General features: G+C 39.1%; 1 protein-coding gene across 4 annotated transcripts in view; it reads right to left on the bottom strand.

Moving 5' to 3' along the window:
* The window catches only part of flnbl (filamin B, like), a 153,758-nt gene that overhangs the window by 23,450 nt on the left and 107,202 nt on the right, over positions 1 to 23,106 (bottom strand). For 2 of the 4 annotated variants that reach the window (XM_067998799.1, XM_067998801.1), the window contains 13 exons: positions 22,357 to 22,546; positions 21,417 to 21,664; positions 19,289 to 19,378; positions 16,714 to 16,816; positions 15,326 to 15,466; positions 14,621 to 14,749; positions 13,787 to 13,960; positions 12,514 to 12,672; positions 11,738 to 11,941; positions 10,939 to 11,091; positions 9,527 to 9,649; positions 5,331 to 5,597; positions 1,393 to 1,530 (listed from right to left, as the gene is read on the bottom strand). In XM_067998799.1, coding sequence (XP_067854900.1) covers positions 1,393 to 1,530; positions 5,331 to 5,597; positions 9,527 to 9,649; positions 10,939 to 11,091; positions 11,738 to 11,941; positions 12,514 to 12,672; positions 13,787 to 13,960; positions 14,621 to 14,749; positions 15,326 to 15,466; positions 16,714 to 16,816; positions 19,289 to 19,378; positions 21,417 to 21,664; positions 22,357 to 22,546 — 2,119 coding nt within the window. The remainder of the gene's footprint in view (positions 1 to 1,392; positions 1,531 to 5,330; positions 5,598 to 9,526; positions 9,650 to 10,938; positions 11,092 to 11,737; positions 11,942 to 12,513; positions 12,673 to 13,786; positions 13,961 to 14,620; positions 14,750 to 15,325; positions 15,467 to 16,713; positions 16,817 to 19,288; positions 19,379 to 21,416; positions 21,665 to 22,356; positions 22,547 to 23,106) is intronic. The other 2 variants (XM_067998800.1, XM_067998802.1) reach the window with 1 other exon arrangement.

Raw genomic sequence — 23,106 nt, 5'->3', positions numbered from 1 at the left:
AGGCACTAGTCGTGCACTATTTACATCACCCCCAAAAAGTGTTATAATCGAGTCAGTGAAGAAAGCTTTGTTGCATGGCTGTTGACTAGTACTAAAAGGCTGAGTGAGAAAATACAGCCAAGTCATATTTTTATTGGCAGATGTGTTTTGATGTTACAGGCAGCCCAAGTTGGATGTTTTTCTCCCCATTTGTTTAAATGGGCACATTATAAACCCAACCTACATCAAAATCACAACACCCATGGCCAACTGAAGGTGGTACAGAAATCGATGTGGAGATGGGGTGCCACAGTTTTGATATCTCGAGTTAGATTTCAACACAAGAACGCATGGGAGGAGGAAGTGTGTATTGTCAGCTTTAAAAGAAAAAGGAAAATAAAGTTGAACACTGACTATTGGAAGATCAAGAGAGAAAAAGGTTGAGATGGAGGGAGACAAGTCAGATACTTCCATCCTACTGAAGAGTAGGAGATGCTAGACAAGCATCCCCCTCCCCTCAAAAAAAAGCACGTTATTTAAATCTTGGCCCGACTTCAGCTGTGGCTCAGTGGGTAGCACTTGTCTGAGTTAGAAAGTTGTGGGTTCAATTCCCATTCCAGCGATTTGAGCACAAATCTAGGCTGATGCACCAGTGCACTACTGAGCGAGTGCTGCACTGTCAGCGGTGCAGTCTTTCAGATGAGACATTAAACTGAGGCCCCATCTGCCCTCAGGTGGGCAGAAAAGATCCCATGGCACTAAGAACAGGGGCATTCTCTAGTGTCCTGGCCAATATTTATCCCTCAACCAATATCACTTAAACATTTATCTGGTCATAATCATATTGCTGTTTGTGGGACCTTGCTGTGTGTAAATTGGCTGCTGCATTTCCTACATTACAAGTGACTACACTTAAAAATTAATTCATTGACTGAAGTGCTTTGGGATGTCATGAAAGGCACGATACAAATTGCAAGTCTTAACCGTCAAGAGTTGAGTTGTTAAGGGGTTTGACATGAAAAAGGAATCCAGCTTCAGCAATGGAGGAGTTCCATCTGAGGCCTAGAATGTTAATAGATGAACGAGGACTAAGGCTAGAGTCAAAACTATGAAGTGCCAGATATTAGACTGGAGTCAAAGAAATGGTCTTTGAATGCCTCAGGGCAAAGAAAATCTTGATAGTTTTTCAACCACTGTACTGCAAGGGAAAGGGAGTTTGATCACTGAGGGCCACCTATCTGAAGTTAAATGTAGTGGAGTCAAAAAAAGTGGATGAAGTTGGATGATGAGTAGCAGTGACATGGATATCTGTTCAGCATGATGCTATTCAGATTAAGACTGCTATCATTAAACTGGACAAAACTGTCTTTTGTATTACCAGCAACATAACTTCCAGGATTGCTTTGCACTCACCAGGCTCTTGTGCAATGTATGACACACCACAGGATCCATCCTTCCGGTCTTCAAATGATATCTCTGCCCTGCTGGGTCCTTCCACAGCGATGGAAAGGCCACCTGCACCTGCTTCCCGTGTCCAGATACTGAACTCAGCTATTCACAAAGAAATATCAATTACTCAAACCATCAGTAAGATGCTGTCAACATTGTACTTCATTTTACATTTAAACATTTACTGTCCACTTTTGACAACTTCAATCTTTTAGCACTCATGGTGTTTATTTTGGTCTCTAAACTTTCCAAAGTATGGAAGTCAAAACTAAAGACTGTCCCCTTTTAACTTGAATCCTTGTGCAAAACACATCAAGTTTAGATATTTCATTTCCTGAAGTGTCCTGAGTTTCTAGTTGACAGCAGCAAGTGGTGGGATCGCCACTGCACCTTCCGCACTCAAGCCACCAGTTAAAATTGCAGTCAGGTCCCAGTAACGTTATCGGGACCCAACGTGGACGTGCAAGAAGGGCCTGCAGGCTTTGCACAGATGCCCTTGCTGTGTGCTCAGAGCAGGTTAAAATTTGGAACATTGGGAACTTGACAGCTTTGACAGGGAAGTAACGGTTATTTTAACTGCCTGTCCACCCACTTTGTTTCCAACAGGGTGTGAGGTGGGTTAAAATCACTCCCAAAGTTTGATCTCCAGTAAGCATAAAACTATAGTTGCTGTATCATTTCTACCAACATTCTACACTGGTATATGCATGCACACACAAACTCCAAATCTCAAAAGGAGAGATAGTGGGTCTGGAGATGTGTTATTTAACTTATCATAGAAATTTATGCACAGAAGGCAGCCATTCAGCAGATTTGGCTGGCAGAGTGCACTATCCAGTCTAATCCCACTTTCCAGCTCTTGGTCCATAGCCTTGTAGGTTACAGCATTTCAAGTACTTTAAATGCAATGAGGGTTTCTGCCCCTACTACCCTTTCAGGCAGAGAGTTCCAGACCCCCACCACCTTCTGAGGAAAAAAAATCCTCTAATCCTTCTACTAGTTACTTTAAAATCTATGCCTCCTGGTTATTAACCCCCCTAAGGGAAATAGGTCCTCCCTAACCACTAAGCCTCAATTTTATACACTTCAGTTAAATCTCCTCAGTTCCAAAGAAAACAACCCCAACCTATCCAATCTTTCATCATAGCTAGAATTCTCCAGCCCTGGCAACATCTTTGCACTAGGAGATTTACAATCACATCTTTCCTGTAATGTGGTGACCAGAACTGTACACAGTATTCTAGCTGTAACCGAACCAATGTTTTATACAGTTCTAGCATAACCTCCCTGCTCTTATATTCTATACCTCAGCTAAGGAAAGTATCCCATGTCTTAACCACCTTTACTACCTGTCCTATCTGCAAAGGGATATAGACAGGTTAAGTGAGTGGGCAAGAAGATGGCAGTTGGAGTATAATGTGGGGAAATGTGAGGTTATTCACTTTGATAAGAATAGAAAAACAGAATATTGTTTAAATGGTGCGAAACTTAAATGCAAGTTTTCAGAGGGATTTGGATGTCATTGTACAAGAAACAAAGTCAGCATGCAGGTATAGCAAGCAATTAGGAAAGCAAATGGAATGTTGGCATTTATTGCAAGTAGGTTGGAGTATAAGAGTAAGGAAGTCTTGCTATAATTATACAGGGCTTTGGTGATACCACACCTGGAGTTTTGGTCTCCATCTAAAAAGGATATACTTTCCTTAGGCAGTCCAACAAAGGTTCACTAGATTGATTCCTGGGATGAAAGGGTTCACCTATGAGGAGTGAGTAAAATGGACCGACATTCGAGTTAAGAGAGGGGATCTCATTGAAATAGGAGATTGAGGGGGCTTGACAGGGTAGATGGCGAGAGGTGGTTTCCCCCTCACTGGAGAGTCTAGAACTAGGGGGCATACATGCAGGATAAGGGGTCAGCCATTTAAGATTGAGAAGAGGAGGATTTCTTCACTCAAAGGGTTGTGAATCATTGGACATCTCTACCCCAGAGGGCAGTGGATGCTGAGTCATGGGGTATATTGAAGGCTGAGTGATAGTTTTTAGGACTAAAGGAATCAGGCAGGAAAGGGGCGTTGAGGTCCAAGATCAGCCATGATCTAATTGAATGGTGGAGCAGGTTTGAGGCACCATATGGCCGACTCCTGCCTTTTATGTCCTGTTACCTTCAGGGATCTATGGACATGAACTCCAAGGTCCCTCTATTCCTCTACACTTCAGTACGCTATCATTTATTGCACATTCCTTGCCTTGTTTGCCCTTCCCAAATGCACTATCCCACACTTCTCTGGATTGAATTTCATTTACCACTTTTCTGCCCACTTGACCAGTCCATTGATATCTTCCTCACTATCAACCACGCAGCCAATTTTTGTATCATCTGCAAACTTCTTAATCATGCCCCCTACATTTAAAGTCTAAATCATTGATTATATACACTACAAAAAGCAAGGTACTAGCACTGAGCCCTGTGGAATCCCACTGGAAACAGCCTTCCAGTCACAATACTTGACCATTACCCTTTGCTGCCAGCCACAGCCAATTTTGGATCCAACTTGCCACTTTCCCTTGGATCCCATGGGCTTTTACTTTCCTGACCAGTGCCATGTGGGACCTCATCAAAAGCCTTGCTGAAATCCATGTAGACTACTTCAAAACACACTATCCTCATTGACCCTCATTACCACATCAAAAAAGTCATTAGTCAGTCAGACACTACCTTCCCTTAACAAATCCATGCTGACTGTCCTTCATTAATCCATGCCTTTCTAAATGACAATACTGTCGCTCAAATTTTCCCACCAAGGTTAGGCAGACTGGCCTATCCCTTTCTCAACAACAGTACAATGTTAGCAGTCCTCCAGTACCACACCTGTAGCCAAAGAGGATTGGAAAATGGTTAGAGCCTTCATTTGCTCCCTTGCTTCTTTTAACATTTCATCTGGGCCTGGCTAATTATCTACTTTCAAAGATGCTAAACCCCTTAATATTTCCTCACCAGGTTTATCCCATCTAATATTTCACACTCAACTATAATGTGTTGTTCCCCTCTTGGGAAGACAGATGCAAAATATTCATTAAGAACCATACCCATGTCTTCTGCCTCCACACACAGGTTACCTTTTTGGTCTCAGACCCTACTCTTTCCTTAGTTATCTTCTTGATCTATATTTTTTAAAACATCTTCAGGTTTTCCTTGATTTTACTTAACTAGGTTGCTTAAGGAAGAAGTTTTAGTTATATAAATCTAGGAAAGACTGTTGGCCAATTATCAAAATTCCCAACATGAACAAGTCTGCTAGGGAAAAAAAAGTGTAAATTTACTGTTCCCCATATTCAAACACCATTCTACTTTGAGACCTGCAGCAGGTACCTTTGCCAACTGAAAGAACGAAGTGAAGACTGGCTCCTAAGCCTCAGTTGCTCTAAGTGAGACATTAAAAAGGTGCCAAGCACTGTCCAGAGCAGCATGCTCCACAATTTTATCTCTGCAGAAAAGGTACTTAAAGCCTTTGCTCAGCATCTTCCTGTAGCAGGGAGGAGCTGAGAAATGCTACAGGGGGACCATCACTATTGCTAACTTGCATCTTCCTACTGTATGACAGTACACTACAACTCCACTGTATTGTGCCCAGCATGAGTTTATAATTCATGTTAAAATTACACTAAATAATTTTTGTTTCTGGCTTCATTTTAGCAATGTTTACACTGCAGGATTACCATGACCAAAACAAAAGCACCATCTTCCAATGGCCACAAATTCAGCTCAATTCATGTTCCACAATTATACTGCTCAGACCAAGCATACCACTCACCATCCATATTTGCACAACAATGTAATCATGACAATAGCCCCTCCCACAAACAGGTAAACTTATGACTTAAATACAATATTGTTAGCTTACCTGGGATTCCGACTTCTCCTCGCTCAAGACCAGGACCACCAGCTCGCACTTTGAGAGCTCCGCCCTCACCAAGTGGCCCCACTGTGAATTGGAATGGACTACCCGGTACATGCCGGTTTCGATACTTGACGCTAACTGTATGCACACCCATCTCATGTGGCACAAATCTAACACAGTAGGTGTGGTTGTCACTTTCAGCAATCTCAGCATCGTCAACCTTTCCAGAGGGACTGGTCACTTGAGCAGACATGTCACGGACATCAATTTCTAGAGAGAGGAACAGCTCATTAAGTTGAGCCAAAAGATATTCTGCACTCAAAAGTAACCGCCAAAATAACTGAAGCCAGACTAAAAAAAGCGCAGCTAAGAAGCAATATTTGCCTTGAACCAAAAAAGCTGGTTAATATCTGCAGAATTTCAGAGTTACCAGTATCTAATTGTACACCACACACTTATTTGTATCAGTTACAAGTGTGGGCCAAAGCTTCTCTGCTATTCCTTGCTGCAGTTCAGGTCTCAATTACAAGTACTTAACCAGGGTTCGAGAGGACAACTGAAAAGACCAGTCACATTTATACCTAAATCCTGAGCCATCGGCCAAGATAACGCAAGCTTGGATCAAAGCTTTCGTGTTGTTCACCATAACACCACCACAATAATGTTTGTTATAGAAACAGATTAAACAGTTAGCAGAATATCTAAAAACTTAGATACATTTAACATCTTCAATTTAGTGTCAAGTTTTAATTTGAAGGAGTCTACAATAAAAAATGTAGGTTTGGCAGACTGAAATTCTACACAAGCCATGTATGCATTTATCTCCACTGAATTCACATGTAGGTTGCAGGACTGAAACCTACACCATAGAGAAGCTAGAATATTCACTTTCCAATTCTAATATTTAACTCTACAGTATCCTCAGCTGCCCCATGTTCACCAGCAAGTGAAGGGATTTTTCAAGTGGAGTGGACTAACTAGTTCTTCCCCCTCTCCAAGGTAACATGCCAAACCTCTATAGCATTCTGTTGCATGGCCTTAAAGTACAGACCAGTGACTGGTCTTAGAGGAAAATACCCCTTGCAACCCCCCACCCCCAAATATTCTGTGATTCCACCCAAAAATCAATAGGCATCTGAGAAAATGGGGCAGTGAGGTCTACTGCCACCTCACTACCCCAAAGAGAGAATATTCCCCTTCACTCTCCTCCCGGGACTGCTGCTGCTTTTCCATGCGCCACATGTAAATAGTGGCATGGTTGGGGCAAGGAGTTGAGGAAGTGGTGGTAGGGGGGGCGGGAATAACCAGTTGCGGGGAGTTTTCTGTTTTTCAACCAGTTACCACTGCTTCTTGGAGTTACCATGCAGTAGGTGATGGTAAGCCTCAATTTGGACCTCAGGGCTACAGCAACAACAGCTCTGAAGTGCTACTATGGAGCTAGGGGTCCTTTTGCATTCTTAACTTCCCCATAATTTCCTCAATGTCATGATGGCCCTGGTCTCCACCAAGCCTTTCAGCAGGTCTTTGTTTTAGGCCTTTGAAGGTCCTTCATTGGATCTTCTGCCCTCAATGCAGCACCACTGGAGTTCCCTTCTTTGCACTAGCAGGCTCCCTCAGGATGCCAGGAAAATGGGTCAGGGCTAGGGCCAAGATGGAAGGGCAAGCAGGCAAGTCCCACCCAGCTGGAATTCTGTCCCAAAAAGGAGAATTTCTCCATGAAGTCAATTTCCTATTTAAGGGGTATTTAGAATTCCTCCTACTTGAGGTACCAAAGTTCTTTTAAGAACAGAAGTTTAATGAGATGCAAATCTACAGAAAACCAATTTTTCCCCTTTTGTGCAGTGTCAGGATTAGATTGAGCAAACCAAGGTTTATGGTGTTTGAAGAAGGCAATCCAAGTTAAATAGTAAGAGGAAGTGAGACTCATTACTAGGGAGAAAAACAATTACTTGACAATGTGTTTATGAATTCTATTTTACTTCCACATGTTCTGAGTTTTCTTTTAAAAAGTGAATTTTAATCTCAACAACTTCACAGCTGGATTTAGGAGGGGCGAGTAAACTTTGTGAAAGTTGATAGCATGCAAGTGTTTTAATCAGCTCACTGAGCAAAGCTTGCACAAATTCAGAACACCTTCATGGTGTGATCAAGGCCACTGATTATTAGTTCGATTTGAAGGTGGCAAGATTTTCTACAGTATTCAAGTTGAAATTTTATACTGCAAACAATTATTTGCTTTTTCAAAAAAAATGACTTGAGGGATTTTCCAATTATTTCTCCAAGTTGCAAATGCTGAGTTCATTCCTTGGTACACAATATTACAATAGCTATAGTAGGAGTTATGTGGTACAATCCAACATCATTGTACAACTGAAAGAATACTTCTAGCATCAGTGACAGAATGCAAATAACTTAGTACAGGGCAAAGTTAGATCCTGTACCATTTCCAGTTTGTAGTTCAAGCATGGAAATTTGTGTACAATGAGCAAATATTCAACATAACACTAAGATCCAGTTGACTATTTAGCAGCAAGTAGAAAGGTCCTAAGCATTTTAGGAAACATGCTAAATTGTGCAAGGGATAAAAATTCTTACTCATGCAACCACCAACAAAAAGCATGCCGGGTAATTTAAAATGAGCACATTCTGCCGACCTCAGAATCCACATGCCCAGTGCTGAAACGCACCCTCCGGCCTTAATGGCCTTGCACTGAACAATTTGTATTCCTCCTGGCCGAAGAGGCCAAACAGGGACGGGAAAGGTCGACTTTGAACACTAGCAGGGTCCTTGGATTTTTCAAACCAAATCTTCATACGTTCAGCACACAACAAAGTGCAACTTGTCTGAAAATCTGAACATGTGCAAGAGAGGTGCTCCCGAGCCACCGTTAGTTGGAACCAAGTCACTGAGGGGGAATAGGAAAGAAAAAGGAAAAAAAAGAGACAGGAAACAGTTGTATTCCAGAAGAAAATTTGAGGTAGACATCTGCATTTCAGTTTTCTACATTTACTTTTAAGCAACTTCACTGGTCTACATCTTAATGTTAGACATTAATTCAACATCACACCTACTTTAACCCATGACTTCATTTGATTTTAATCTCGATAATGTGACTAAGTTCTGGCTATTGCAGAATAGCTGAAATGGCATGATGCTGATGAAAGTGAATTTATACTGCCCACATGCAATGCTATGAATGAGGGGGTGGTGAAGTTGTGCATCATTTTGCTCACTGGTTCCACAAACATCAAGGCAGTGTTACATGAATGCAATGGCCAACATTACATTGTTCGTGATTTAAATTACACGCACACAAAATGAAATTACAAAACCAGTGGTGTCAACAGCAACTTTGGATGTTTCCATTACAGATCTATTTGTTCTGTTGCTCTCCCCTTCCCCCTCAAATTTGGCTGCATTTCTTTAGTAACTGGGAAAAACCAAATTTCTATTGAAATAATCGTTGAGAAAAGCCATAACAGACAAGTTAGTGATAATACTAAGACCTTTACAGCTTACATGTTACGCAGATTTTCTATTTACTAACATTTAGAAATTTGACTAAGCTAGTGCTAATTGACAAAACCCCCATTCATTTTCAAATAGCAATGCTACTGCTGAAAAGGTTAATAAGTTACATAAATTTATAATCATGCTAAGAGTCTTCAATAAACTGAAATGTCAAATTGTTTTCCAAGAAGTCAGTGGAACGGGGGAAAAAGCCTGGACAGTATTCAGAACCACAAAAAAGAATGCTACAGCAGCACATTCCTCAAAACTGTAAACATGAGCTAATTCTTCACATAATCTGTGCCCTTTAGAGCGATTTCAATGAACAGCATTCAGAAATAAATGCAACTTCTGATGAATTAATTTAACCTATTAACCACAGGCTGGATTGAGTTATTAGAACTGGCATCAGAGGATTAGAATATCACTGCACTTAAAGTTTTTTTTTTGCAAAGATTCAACTGCACAGATTGGATGAAATGATTTTCCATCAGCCTCACTGCATTCATAGTTCAGCCAACATTTAAATTGATAAAGCAACAAACAGCCAACTTCCAGTTAAAGATTAATTAGTTTTGACATTTTTAAATGCTTAGCTAACTCAATTACATAATTTCACTGTAGTCCAAATACCTCCACTGATAAAAGCTTTATTGGAAACTGTTCCGAGTTCCTTTTTCAGTCTTACCAGGAATCTTCAAGTTCAGATCACAAATGCTGCCAACAGTTGCTTCAGTTGCAGCCCGCCGTCTGCGAGTGATGCTCTCTCTGACACGTCCTTCGCCAGTTACCTTCACCGTGAATGGGCTCCCTGCAAATGTTTGTAACGTTAGTGAAAGGACACAAAACCCTCCTTTATATTAGGCTCCAATTTCTCATACATGTACTTTTGTTTTGATGCACTCTCTTGCAAACTGCAAAGCAATCTTTAAAAATCATTGTTTCCATGAAATAGAGAATAGAAAGCAACTTGGCATTCAAATTTGATACTGCCACTCAGTAGTCTACCAGAGGACTAACTTGTTTATCAAGCAGATACTAAATTGGACTTCAATTCAAATACAAAGCATTCTGTAAAACAAGCATCGAGGCTTATGTATACTTTGGTTTAATCACTTGAAAAAGTTTAAATATTCCTTGTATTAAAAAAAAGTTTCTATCTACACAAGCAAGATTACTCAGGTATTTGAATAACTGACTAAAGTGCACTTCAAACTTTAAATCATAGCCATATGTGGTTAAACAGCATGCCTAGTATACATACTACCTTCAGGGCCTTTAGAACAGTGGCACTTCAAGGTCAGTTTCTGCAACAATTTCCAAACAAATTTGACAGCCTGAGAATATAGATTCTAGGGTTTGGGAGACATCTGAAAGGACCCTTTATTTTAACAAAACTCCAATAATTGGTGGCTTTTTCAATAGAAAAAAATGGGCATTCAAAATTAGCATAAAACTGTACTTTGTCTCCAAGTCCCCACATGCTGCTCAACATAATAGCAGTTTCATTTGACTTTTCAGCTACTCAAGAGGCAGCAAGGCAAGTGGCAAGTAACAATTGGAGCTACCACAAGCACAATGTGCTGTAATTTCAGTGTGCTGCACCTCTGATTCAGAACAAAATGCAGTGACATTAGCAAACCATGCTGTAGTTTGATAGAGAAATGGTTTTTGGGTCGGGGAGAAGAATGCCGCTCGAGGATGTCTAATAGGAAGTAAAGTAGAAAATCCGAGACACTACATCACCTACTTCTCAATTAATGCAGTTATAAAGCTCACTGTGCAGATCTATTTAACACACATGCCAGACGATCACCTCAAACTCTGTGCGCACACACACAAATATTAAAACACACCCAAGATTATAAACCAATTGGCACTGACTCACTTGTTTGATTCATGCAGGAACATGTACCACCTCCAAATTATTGCTACTAAAAGCAAGTTTATAAACCAAAGTTGAAGCATTCCATTTTGAAAAGGGAAAGAAGCTATTTCTCAAAAGTAAGGCTACACATCCATTTTGTCCACAACTAGTGGCTGTCAACCCCAGTGCTTTTCTAGCAAATAAAACCACACTTTGTATCTCATTTGTCATACCTGGTACATGCTTGTCAGCAAACTTGATGTAAACAATGTAAGTTCCAGGCTCAGTTGGACAGTACAAAACATTGCAGGTACCTTCTTCAGTCTCTTCTGTGTTAATGTCAACCTTACTTGGGCCTTCAATGGATAGTGCAAGGCCACCATAACCTGAAACAAAAGTAATTAATGGCTGCATTTAAGGGCAATTATAATTCAGATACTGTTTTGGTTTTAAAAAAGTACATTTTACTAAATTTTGCAGTCAATGGAATCATTGTAACATAGGACAGTTTTGGCAGACGACCATTGGTCCATCTAGCCTACTTTGATTAGTTTATTGATTCTGCAACTTTATAAAAAGTGAAACTACCTCTTCAGTAATAAATGCTGGTGGTCCTATGGATTGCTATAAAATCTTACATTTCAGATGACTGCACTTTTGAAAATATGAAAATGAAAAAAGTTTAAAACTACATTTATTGCACCAGTCACTGACTGCATGGTGTATACAAAGCACTTCCCAGCTCAAGACAACTCATTTGTTCCAAGCAGCAGAAACATTTAAGGATCTGTCTGCTCAATGTCAATTATGGAGACAAAGGGCCATTTGCAGGGTGATGGGGCAAGTGGGATTAGGTAAATTGGCTGAAGTGGAAAAACACTACCATAGACTTGATTGGCCTGTTTCTATACTATAACATTCCATGACTATGACAGTGTATTTCCAATATTTTTTATATGTAAAGAATTTTTAATGTAGCAGCCATTTTTTGTGTTCAAGGAACAGGCCTTCCAAAATCATACATTATCTTACCTGCATCTCTCGTGTCCACAATGAAGTCAGACATTTCAAATGTACGTCCGGTCATCAAACCCTGCCCTGAGACCTTAACTCGACCAGCATCTCCAATTTCAGACTGGCCAACCATAATGGCAATTGGACTATTTGCCACATGCCTACCATTTTTCTTTATGCTGACAAGATGTTCGCCAACTTCCCGTGGGATGAAGGAGATACCTAGGAGTCAAAGAATATTGTCAATGTGTTAAGTAGATTCCTGCCAGTCTCTCCTGCATTGCAATGCCCCCTAAACTCTACTCTCACTCCCTGCACCCCCACCCCCCCCATTAATCCCACCAATGGCAGCTGTACCTTCAGCCACCAATGCCCTACAGTCTAGAATTTGCTTCATAAAACCATCATCTCTAAGGCACTTAAAATCAGTCAAACCTAAACTCCTTCAGCTCAGTCGATTATTCTAGTGCCGTGGGGACATTTTTTCCTCAATGCAAGGGGAAAACAATGGCGCAATACATATGCAAGTTGCTGTTGTAAATATACACTATAACAATTACCTTGTATAACTATGCTGGAGAATTGTGACATTACAGATTCAGCATTCTTACATGGAGGAAAAAAGCACTTAAGCTCAGCATTGAACTTAAGATTTTATATTCAGAATCATGGCATATTTTGATTTACTGATCTGATTTAAAGCATAATTGAATTGTGTAAGTACTCTTCAATGTTTGATTGCTCTGAAGTAGTGTATTGAGGCACAGAATTTAACTTTAGGACCGAGTACCTACCAATGTGGTTGTTTGGCAGTCTCTTCAGCAGGCATGGCTCATCAAGGCCAGATGGCGATTTAATGCTGGCAGTTAGCAGGCTAAGGTCACTTTCATTGATGTCCAGGGAGATGTCAGCAGCTGAGCCAACCTTAACTTGTGACTTTCGCCTGCTATCATCTGAAAAGAGCCAAGAGATTTATGTTCAGTTTTTTTGACATTAGACTGAGCTATTCTGCCCCCCCCCCCCCCCCGCCCCCGGAGTTAAAATTCTTCAGTAGTACCAAGTAATTTATCAAAGCATTTGGAGTCTCGAATTTACAAACATCTTGTTCTTCTTTCCTCATCTTTTCCCATACACCCCTGCACACATTGAAAGAGCTGATGGATAATACCATTTTCTAAGAGATTCTGTAGTTCCCTCCTTTCCCACTTGCCTTAAAATGTGAATTTGGAAGAGCTCATTTGCACTTTCCAAAATAGTTAGAATTATAGCTTAGCTTCCTTGTAGAAATAGAATTGTTCAACAACCATTTCCCTGCCTATTATAACAAAAGTTTGTTGCAGACTTTATTTCTAGAACTTGCTCAACTTATTTTCTTTGCAATACCTTTTGTTTAAAAAAGGTACTAGTGAGAATGCAACAGCCAGTACAAACACTGTCTATAGCTTCATACTTCAAAATTCAACCTTTGATAATGATGCCAGGATGAGAGAGAGACTTGGAAAATCAGGCCAAAAATGGTCAATTCCCAGGAGTTATGTAATTGGAGCCCAAACCTCAATCATCCCCATACAATTCCTGTTCATAGCCAATATCTCCTACAGGATCTTCATTGATTTGTAATCAAGTAGCAACAGCCATCAAGTCAGAAATCATTCCAATTGTCTACTTGAGGCATGAGCTACAATGTTAGCGTTTGAATAGTATCAAAATCACAAAAGTTAGTCAAAGCCACCAAACTGCAACAAGTTCAAGAATTGATTTTCCAATTAAATCTATTACTGCATTCAAACACACCATGTTAATTTATTTTATGGTTTAGAAATTTCCCATGCTCTAGAATAATCTTGTTGCTACTCTACAGTAGAGATCAGTAGGTTTTCCCAACAAAGCCACATTTTACATTAAGTTATGGTACACAATTTACTGGTATGTTCAAACTAGAAATGGTTGACCACTTCAACAAACTGTAGAATAACCATCTCAAAAATGTTAATTAGAAACTGAACACAGGTTTTTCTCCATTTGAAATGGTCTGCTTGTAATTCCTCTGCACATAATTTCTATTACCTGTAACTTTGGCAGTAAAAGGGCTTCCAGGGATATGTTTTTCATTGTATTTGACAAGGATACTGTAATCGCCTGGCAGGGTTGGGAGGTATGAGACTGTACAGGTACCATCCTTGTTATCTACACAGCTGATTTCTGCCTTAGAGGGTCCCTCAATGGCCAAGTCCAGACCACCTATGTCAGAGGGGAAAAAAAACACATTTCTCAAAGTACCACAGAACCAGTAGTACACTTACTTAGAATAAACAAAGTCACATCTGTTAGCAACAAGCTGTTCTTGGACATTAATCCTGGTCAAGGATGTGAATCTACTTTAGCACCTGCACCATGTTCTTCTGGGAACAAACATTGCAGCCGGCTAATGAGTTAATTGCCAATATGGATTTATATGAAATGTGCAGAACAGTATAGATACAAATGCAAATCAGGGAGGTAGTTCACACTACCATCTCCAAATTGGTGCCAGCATGAAACTTTCCTTCAGGCTGCAATTGATTTGGAGCACAAAACTGGTAGTTCTATTTTGTCAAATGTGATTCCAAATGCAAACAGACAACAGCACCACTGCTTGTCATCATGTTCATCAGAGGAAAGTTCTGTATTAGCAATCCAAGCATGAGCAAAAAGCAACTAGACAAAGTACTTCATGCTCACTTTGCTAAATTATTGCATGCATTACAAGACAGTTGGACACAATTTGACAAACATTTAGTAGGCCATGCTAATGTTTCAGACCCATTAGTGGTTTTCACAGCCCACTTGATCAGCATTTACATTTATTCTATACCTTTCTGTAAAACTTGAACTACAACAAACTGAGTGTTTGACTCTCACCTTCTCCAGCATCTTCAGTTATAATTGTGAAAGTAGCTTGTTTGTTGACAACACCATAGACAAGGCCTGAGCCATATGCTGACACTTGTCCACTGCTTCCATAGTTCACAAAGAACTGTAGTGGACTCTCTGAAAGTAATCAAAACATTGCCAATATTCATACATGTCAATGTTTTTCTTCACAACTGATTAGGTCATTGGCCCTTTATTCAACATGCTCTAAAAAGGTGGTATCACCAGATGAGGTATGGTACAGTTAAATGCAGTGTATTTAATAAACAGTATTAACAATCTACTTATAGATTCTGACCACTGCTATGCCATTCTGTTGAGTTTAAACTCATTTAGCTTGGAGGGTAAATTCCTCGTTTTAAATGCAGGATTTTTGCTTGAGCAAGTTATGGCACTGAATGATCAAAACCAAAGTGGAGTCCCTAACACCATTTATCACTCAGCTACAATGTAAAACCCTCCACACAGCCTCATTCCTTTAAAGATGGATTAGACAATTAAGATCAGAGGCAGTTACACCCAAAATCACAATGGGGATTAGTTTTATCTTCAACAGTGCCATTTCAAATTTAACTTGGACTTCATTCCTGTGCATATATCCAAACAGTAAGAGCCATAAGATTTTTGTTGGTTGAGATTTGAATTATATGCATGGAAACAGATGTTCCTAAGTAGGCCTAGAAACAATAATACCTGGAATATGTCTGCCATTGTATTTGATGTGCATCTCATGCAGTCCAGCCTCAGTTGGAGCATATTTGACAGTTACTGTACCATCCTTGTTATCGGTGATTTCTGGCTTAGCAGTTTTGTTTGAAGGCATGTGAACTACGCCTATATAAAAAGTTATATAGAACTAGTTAAATACAATTGAAAAATGCAGGTTAAACTAAAAAATCTCAAAGCTCAACTATAAAAATGCAAGAAGATATCAAGTTAGTTTTAATACCACATGAAAAAGTTGCATTTGTTTACGACTGCCAAGAAACAGTACACACCTCAATTATCCAGGTAATATCCTAGGTAGGCCTCCAATAAAAAAAGCCTTGCATAATTTATACCCACCAGTTCTTTGCCTTTTTACTTTGTCCATCAGATTCAAATGGCACTTGTATTGCCATTCTTTTGGCTTGAGTTTATTTTTTCAGCTCTTCAGAAAACTCAATCCAGTAAGCAGCACTGTATGCAGCTTTACCACCCTGCAGCCACATCTATCAGCAATGCAAGTGATATAACTGTGGCTTGCTCCCCTTTTCATTAATAAAATGACAAGTACAGAATCTATAGGTACACCTGCAATCTTAACATTAGATCCTGCATTTTAGCCAAGCATTGGGTAACAAATCAGTATCAGTAAAGCAGCTGCCAAAATATTACCTATTCTTCACTTCAAACTACTTCAAAGTTTTCTAAACTTAAGTAACTAGGCTTCACCAAAACTGTCAAACAGTTTGTCTTTTCATTCTTGCACTTTTACATTACAGAAATAAGGCTGGCTGCAGGCACATGGTTTTCATATCAGCTAGTGACTAGGGCATTGCAGACCTAATAAAATGGTGGGGGGCAGGAAATCTATATAATTGCAAGATCAGACACTTATTGCTAAATTATGGGAGCCAGTCCCTGTGCAACCCAATTCCACTACAAATTGGGCATTTGCATTACACAAGAACTCTGCAAGCCCAGAGACCTGCACTCAACAAATCTAAAACAGGGAAGAATGGCAAACTGAAGTCACTCAAGATAGTGCCTGAAGGATCAATGATAAAGCACAGAACCAAGGGACAAGTTTTAAAAAGTAAAATAATTTGTTGATTTTATTGTAGAAATATTACTGGCATCCTCAATGAGACAAACAATGGTTGCATAAGAAGCAAATATAAATTGTTAATTTATTGTAAAGTGGGAAGGGGTGGGGGAAGGAAGCAACAGTTAACAGATCATTTCAGCTATGAACAGTATTAATGTGCACTTCAACAGTCCAAGAAATTAAAGCACTCATCAAAAAGTCTTGAACACATTTGTGCACTAAACATTTCAACTATGGTAGAGACCCTATTCAGTATTACAGTAAATCTTACCAGAGATCTCGCCCGTCCTGAGAGCAAAAGGAATGACAATATCAAAAGGTCTCAAGCCCATGCCATCCATTCCATCAACTGGTGTGTAGGCCCCATCGTGAACCTTGGGAACAGGGTGAAAAATCATTTCAAAACTACGTTGCCAAGTCATCAAAATGGTTCACAAAAATTGTGATCAAGAAAAACTTACAATGCAGTTTGTGTAGTCTTGGGAAAAAACATTTTATTTCAGTTTGTGAAACAGAATGCATCTCTAGTGTGGCTGGTAATGGATGTGAAATTCAGCAAACTGAAATACTCATTATGGGATACACAACCCTGTTGCATTACTTTGGCTTTTTCAAGTGCAAAGTACCCTTGGCAGCCAAACTAAAAAGAACTGCATCTTTGATTAGAATTTAAACACAAGGGGTTATTTAATTCAAACTCACATTGTAAATGAAAGCAGAAATATCACGAGATTACAAAAAAAATTGCTGGCAAGGAGCCAGACTTCAACGACTGATCAAGCACACTGCTGACTTACGACTCATCCAACCTGGTAGTAATATGCTAAGCCAGTGATACACAATTTGTAATTCTGAAGTTTAACCAATTGATCAGATTCCCAGGAATCAATAGCAGGCATTCACAACGTCAGCTGAATTCTCTCAGAAGCTGTTTGAATTGCAGTCACCAAATATGAAGCACCAAGGGCCAAATGGCCTCTAAGTGTTAGTACATAGGAGCAGGGCTCCCTCCACCGCTCTACAGACTCAGCTCCAACTGGACTAAGTTAGCTGTAACAAGAATTTTCTAAACATTAATAGCTATTAACAGACTATTAATTTCAACTATTGCGTGCATCACAAATGAGAGAAAAATCAACATGAGCTCAAGATGCCAATCCAGTTAGATAAGGTTCCTGTTGACTTGTGCCTGGAAAGAACAGTAAAGCAGCAAAAAGAAATAGAAAGTAGAGTATTAAAGTGGAATCTCAATTAACAAATGTAATGCCCATTTATCCAGTAAAGTTGGGTATGCAAGATTGAGGGATTGTTAGCCAAATTATAATGCAGTTTAACAAAACCAATTCAGTTTGGCATTCTCAAATGGTTAACTGAAAAGCCAAATCAAATTCCACTTACATTCAATCAAGTTTAGAATATTAAATTTATATAAATTGCATGTGTGCAACGCTTAAACAAAGGAGGTTTCCACCTTAAATATCCACATTACATGCGCCGATTTCCAAATAGAGGGGTTGATAGGAAGGCATAAATGTTTCAGATAAAAGGAAGTTAAGGTGAAATATTCAATATCTGAATAGAGATCAGCTGCTGATCTCTAAATAGCACACAAGAACCCCAACATTTCAGATTTCTATTTTATCCATGGCAGAATGAGCTGGTTGAGAACTTTTGCAATAATTCCAAAGCAGGCCAAGTAAATGCAGCTTGCACGTTTAATTTTAGATAAACCTGAAAAAAAAATCACTAGTCAATATATAGTTAAACTATTCAACTCATTTATGGGCCCCATTCCAGTAATTAAGCAATTGTTTCACTGAAATTTAAAAGCTAGTGTTTTTATTAAAAAGACAGGATTCTTGGTTTACAACCACCAGGAGTGGAGATTATAAAAAAAAACTCAAAATTGTTCCTTGGTCTCTTTATGCATTCACATAGCTAGTGTTGGTTAAGGCAGTTGACAAAATATACACTTGTCTCCATGAAGCCCTGTAGCCATCTATTTCAGCTGCTAAGCTACAAGTGCCCATGCTGGCATGATATTGCCTCCTTCTTGGGGTGTATTAATTTCCCATCAAGTCATCACAGTCAGTTAAATTTGATGTAATATTTTAGTAATTCTTGACAAAGTGCTATGATTTATTCAATTCACAAGTAATGAATGGGAATCCTCTGACTCACTTCATTCCACTCAATTCATATTTCAGCTGACATGTTTAAGAGCTGCAGAGAGAAAGTTGCAGTTTGAAAGACAGTCCCCACTACTTAAACTGCCTATATTTAAAACAGCCAAAAGCACTAACTATTTTCTATTCCCATTATAGTCACTTAGAAAGTTGCCACTTACAGCATGTTAAGTGATCCATGTATTTCAGACATAAACAGGCATTTACTTAATAGTTTGCATGTCAAGGTGCAATTCCCTTGTACACTTAATCACCAAGTGGTTGGGTTTACAGCTTCAATAGTGATTTGCAAGTCTTGTTCAATAGTAACACTACCCCTTTAAACTGTCCAATGCATATAACATGCAAATTACATTAACACCAACACACCTGCTATAAGCAGTGGGGACTGTATGTTTATACATGCACAAAGTATCTGGGGCACCCAACCTTAAAGTTCCTGCTAAATAGGAATATGCTGCAAACACTGCATTCACCTGTTTAAAGTAGAGATTGTTTATCATCCATCAGCTAATGAAAATAAAATTCACAGTAGCTAAAAATTGTATAGAAAAGGGAAGAAATCAAGCAGTCCAGATGGCAGATCCCAGCAAGCTGTGAACACTAGATTTTGAAGAAAACAGGAGAGGAACAGAAAGTTCAATATATTAAAATCTGTACCCAGGGTTGGAAGCCAGGGGGATATGCATTTAGAGATTGCTGCTGCTGTTGTACCAGCTGCTGTGGCACTACTGGAACTTCATCTGTGGCCTGGTAAATGGTAAATGGCAAGTTAGTTTTTTCCAAACACATCTGAACTACTTCAGGTAAACAATATTCAACCCAGCCATTTAGCCTGTAACCTAAATTATAGCCACAAATTCTTGTTTTCAGGCAAAACATTTAATTGGATTACTAAAATTATTTAGCTCAGTTTTATCAAAAATGTATAACATGCACCCAAAGTCAAAGGCCAACCATTATCTATAATATTCAAGTCTTGATATAGTGCACACTTCCTATAAGCATCACAATTACTGCCACATCACACTTTCCAAATAACATCTCCATTGTTATAAAACAATGTATCCTCCAACTCATGAGTAATGCCATGGCAGGGCTGCACATACAAGATTTTTAATGTATAACATACATTCTACAAACCACCACCTGTTGTCACTAATTTTTTGGTCAGATTAATTGGTTAAAAAACTCAACAGCAGACCAAGTGGAAAATATTTAAGTACAAGCTAGATAAGGTACAGGCTAAATATATTCCAACCAGAAGAGGGCTCAAAGGCTGGGATTCCATGGATGGAAGGTTGTTAGATCAAAAAGTGCATGTGATAATACAGATGAAACCAGAACAAAATTAGGCATGCCAAAAGAATGCAAAAGAGACTGATTGTAAAGGCTTTTATATATTAGCAAAAAAACTGTTAGAGCTGAAACCATTTAGAAATAAAAGGAGACCACCTTGTAATTCAGAGTCAAAGAATGGCACTGATTATTTTGCTTCAGTTTTTAGAACAAAGTAGAAGAGGATGTGGAAGAAGCAATACTGGAGATAAATATAGTTTTGTTTTGAATACATAAAAGTTAAATGAAACAAGAGGAGTAAAGTGAAAGCCCAGGTGGTTTCCATCCTGGAATGCTGAAATGTTGGAGCAGAGATGGTGGTGGCACTGACCATAAATTTTCCAAAATTGAGACCTGTTTAAAGCTGGATTCATAGAGGGGTTATCCTCTTGGCAGTAGGACATGTGGGAGCAAGGTGACTAAAGGGGGGCAAGAACTCAACTCTTAATTTTTCAACAGTGGCTTCATGTGTCAGAGGTCCTTGATTTATGTGGTGCAAAATTGAGATTTTGCACAACATTTAACAGACCACAAAACATCCATTTTTAGTTCATCAAAATAAACATGTTAAATTCAACACAGCAACACATGTCCAGTGTAAAAACATGCATCTTACTGCATTACTATCCTTAAGTAGTCTTCAATTTGGACTCATAGCAAACAAGTTCAAGATGGGGGACTTCAAAAGTACCACTGATGTACAATGACTAGATTTGTCCTGCATACTCAAAAACTCTAGGAATTGGAGTGTACGTCATTGATGTCACAAAAACCTCCCATGTTCACTTCACAGTAAGCAAGAGGATGCATCATTTTACATGGACAGGCAGGGAATGCACTGTTGTACAGGACAAGATAGCATCTCATAACATGTATTTTACATTAAGATTCTGCAATATTGAATTGAATGTCATCAGTTACAGGTCAGGCTACAGATCAGAACCCTAGATTGCTGAGCAGGCTAGTTACCAAGTTTGAAGACCATAGAACTGGTATGTTTTTGGAGTAGGGGGGGTGGGCAGGGGAACAGAAATGCACAGAATGTTAAGTAGGCTTCCATCAGTGAAAGTTGAGCAGGGAGGTCAAAAGTGTACATTAAGAATCATGATTTCAAAAGTTTAAAAAACATTCCAGGGTTCACACCCAGCTTGTAGCTGTACAATAGTTTCAAGTTGATTTTAAATTACTTGGTCTGCTGCAGTTTAAGTGGAAGTTAGGAGTCAATTACATATTCAGATCAAAAAGTAAAGAAACTTGGGTGGAGCAGAATAAATGTGACTACAAATAAGTTGTGATTGAAGAGACAAGTGTGGAAAAAGGACTGATCAAATTGAGATTTGCCCCCCTGTATAATTAAACAATTCTAATTTTGGAAAAGCTCTCCAAACAAGATTTTTATTACAATAATCCATCTCCTACAATAAAAGGCATCAAATGAAATGATGCTTACCACTACACGGAATGGACTGTTGGCAACATCTACTCCTCCAAAGCGGACATAAACAATATAGGTTCCTTTTTCAGGTGCTGTATAGAAGATGTTATAGGTTCCATCGTCATTTTCAATGACATCTGCCTCCACTTCAGTCCCATCAGGGGTGCAGATTGTGCAGGTGACTTTGCCCTTGCCTGCAGCTCTCGCATCTACTATCATCTCCAATTCTTCTCCCAGTTGAACAGTGGGTCCAAGACCAGAACCTTAAAAAAAATTTAAAGCACTTAAGCAATTTATAGTTCACTTTGATCGAGATACTTTTATGAAATAAAATCTACTCTGCCATTCAAAAGCTATGTAATCCAAGTTTATGAAATTATTTTAGGAACTGAATTTCCCAATTTGCTTTTTACTTGCATTGCTTAATTCAAATTATTCATTTGGATTTTTCAGCACAATCAACTTAGACACATCAGGAGTAGACCATTTATAATCCAGCATCTCTTAATTGTAGTATGACAGTCATCAAGGAATACTGGTTTCTGTCAATATGCATTGATCAGAAAGATAAAAGGAAAGCTTCTTTCTGGTTCTGCGCCAATATTGCCAGTTTCTCACAAATGAATTGCCACTATTCAGCTGATTGATTGTATGCAATGAAGTCAGCGCCAAATCTCCAGTGACCAATGCCTTGGCTATTAGTTGGGGCACCAGATCAATCTCTTCAGAAAATTTTGATTCTTGCAGTAATTGGGCAACAAAACTAAATACAGATAAGTATTCCTTCAAAACCATACAAGGCAATGTTAGTCCATTTTGATGAAAAACATTTCTGCAGTCTGGTTTTATAAAGCGAGAGTTTTGACAAGAATCAATGACCCATTTAAAAAAGCCTCAAGTTGAATATTGTATAATCATTCAACACTAAAGTCTTAACAGGCAATTCAGTAGTTACCTGACATTGTACACTTGCTGGCATTGCCAGTAGCTGCAGCACGGATTCGGTAAGGAGATGCTGGGATCTCATCACCGCCATATTTGATTACGATGGTATAACGTCCAGTCTTATCTGGTATATAGGAAACTTTGTAAGTGCCATCATTATTGTTGTGGATATTGGCTTTCTTTGGCTTCCCTTCTTGATCCTGCAGACATAAAACATGACAAAGTACTAAACTCTATCAAGCTAAACATTTTCTAGCTGGCTGAGTGACTAGATGTGAAAATATTTCACACTTTAAAAGATGGCCACCGCAGTTGCCACTTGTGGTTATGTCTTCAAGTGTGAAATATTTCCACATCTGAGATGACTTGTTGAATTTTACCAACTCCATTGTACAATTCATCCCAAACAGGGTAAACAGTCAAATTTGTACCCTGTTACATGTACAATTATTTCTAACCAATGGCTCACTCCTAGGAAAAATGCCTCATGCTTCGGCTTGACTGGAAGAGATCTACTCAAAGATCAGACATTCCTAGGAAGGGGAAGGGGAGGCAGAGGGCTCTTTCACCTTAGATGTGTTCAAATAGCTGCAGTGAGCAACCTTCAACTGAGATTACAATGGCAACTACAACCTTTCTCCCCACTCTTGCAGCTAAAAGTACGGAACAGTGAAGGGAGAAATTAAAAAATGATTTTATTCAATGTATTAATGGTCATGTTCAGCCAAAAAGATTCTGCAAGATTACAAGTTTTCCCACT

The sequence above is a fragment of the Heptranchias perlo genome, chromosome 17, assembly GCF_035084215.1.
Source record: "Heptranchias perlo isolate sHepPer1 chromosome 17, sHepPer1.hap1, whole genome shotgun sequence".
NCBI classification, from domain to species: Eukaryota; Metazoa; Chordata; class Chondrichthyes; order Hexanchiformes; family Hexanchidae; genus Heptranchias; species Heptranchias perlo.
Note: the sequence above shows the minus strand (reverse complement) of the source record. Positions and strands in the feature narration are given on the sequence as shown.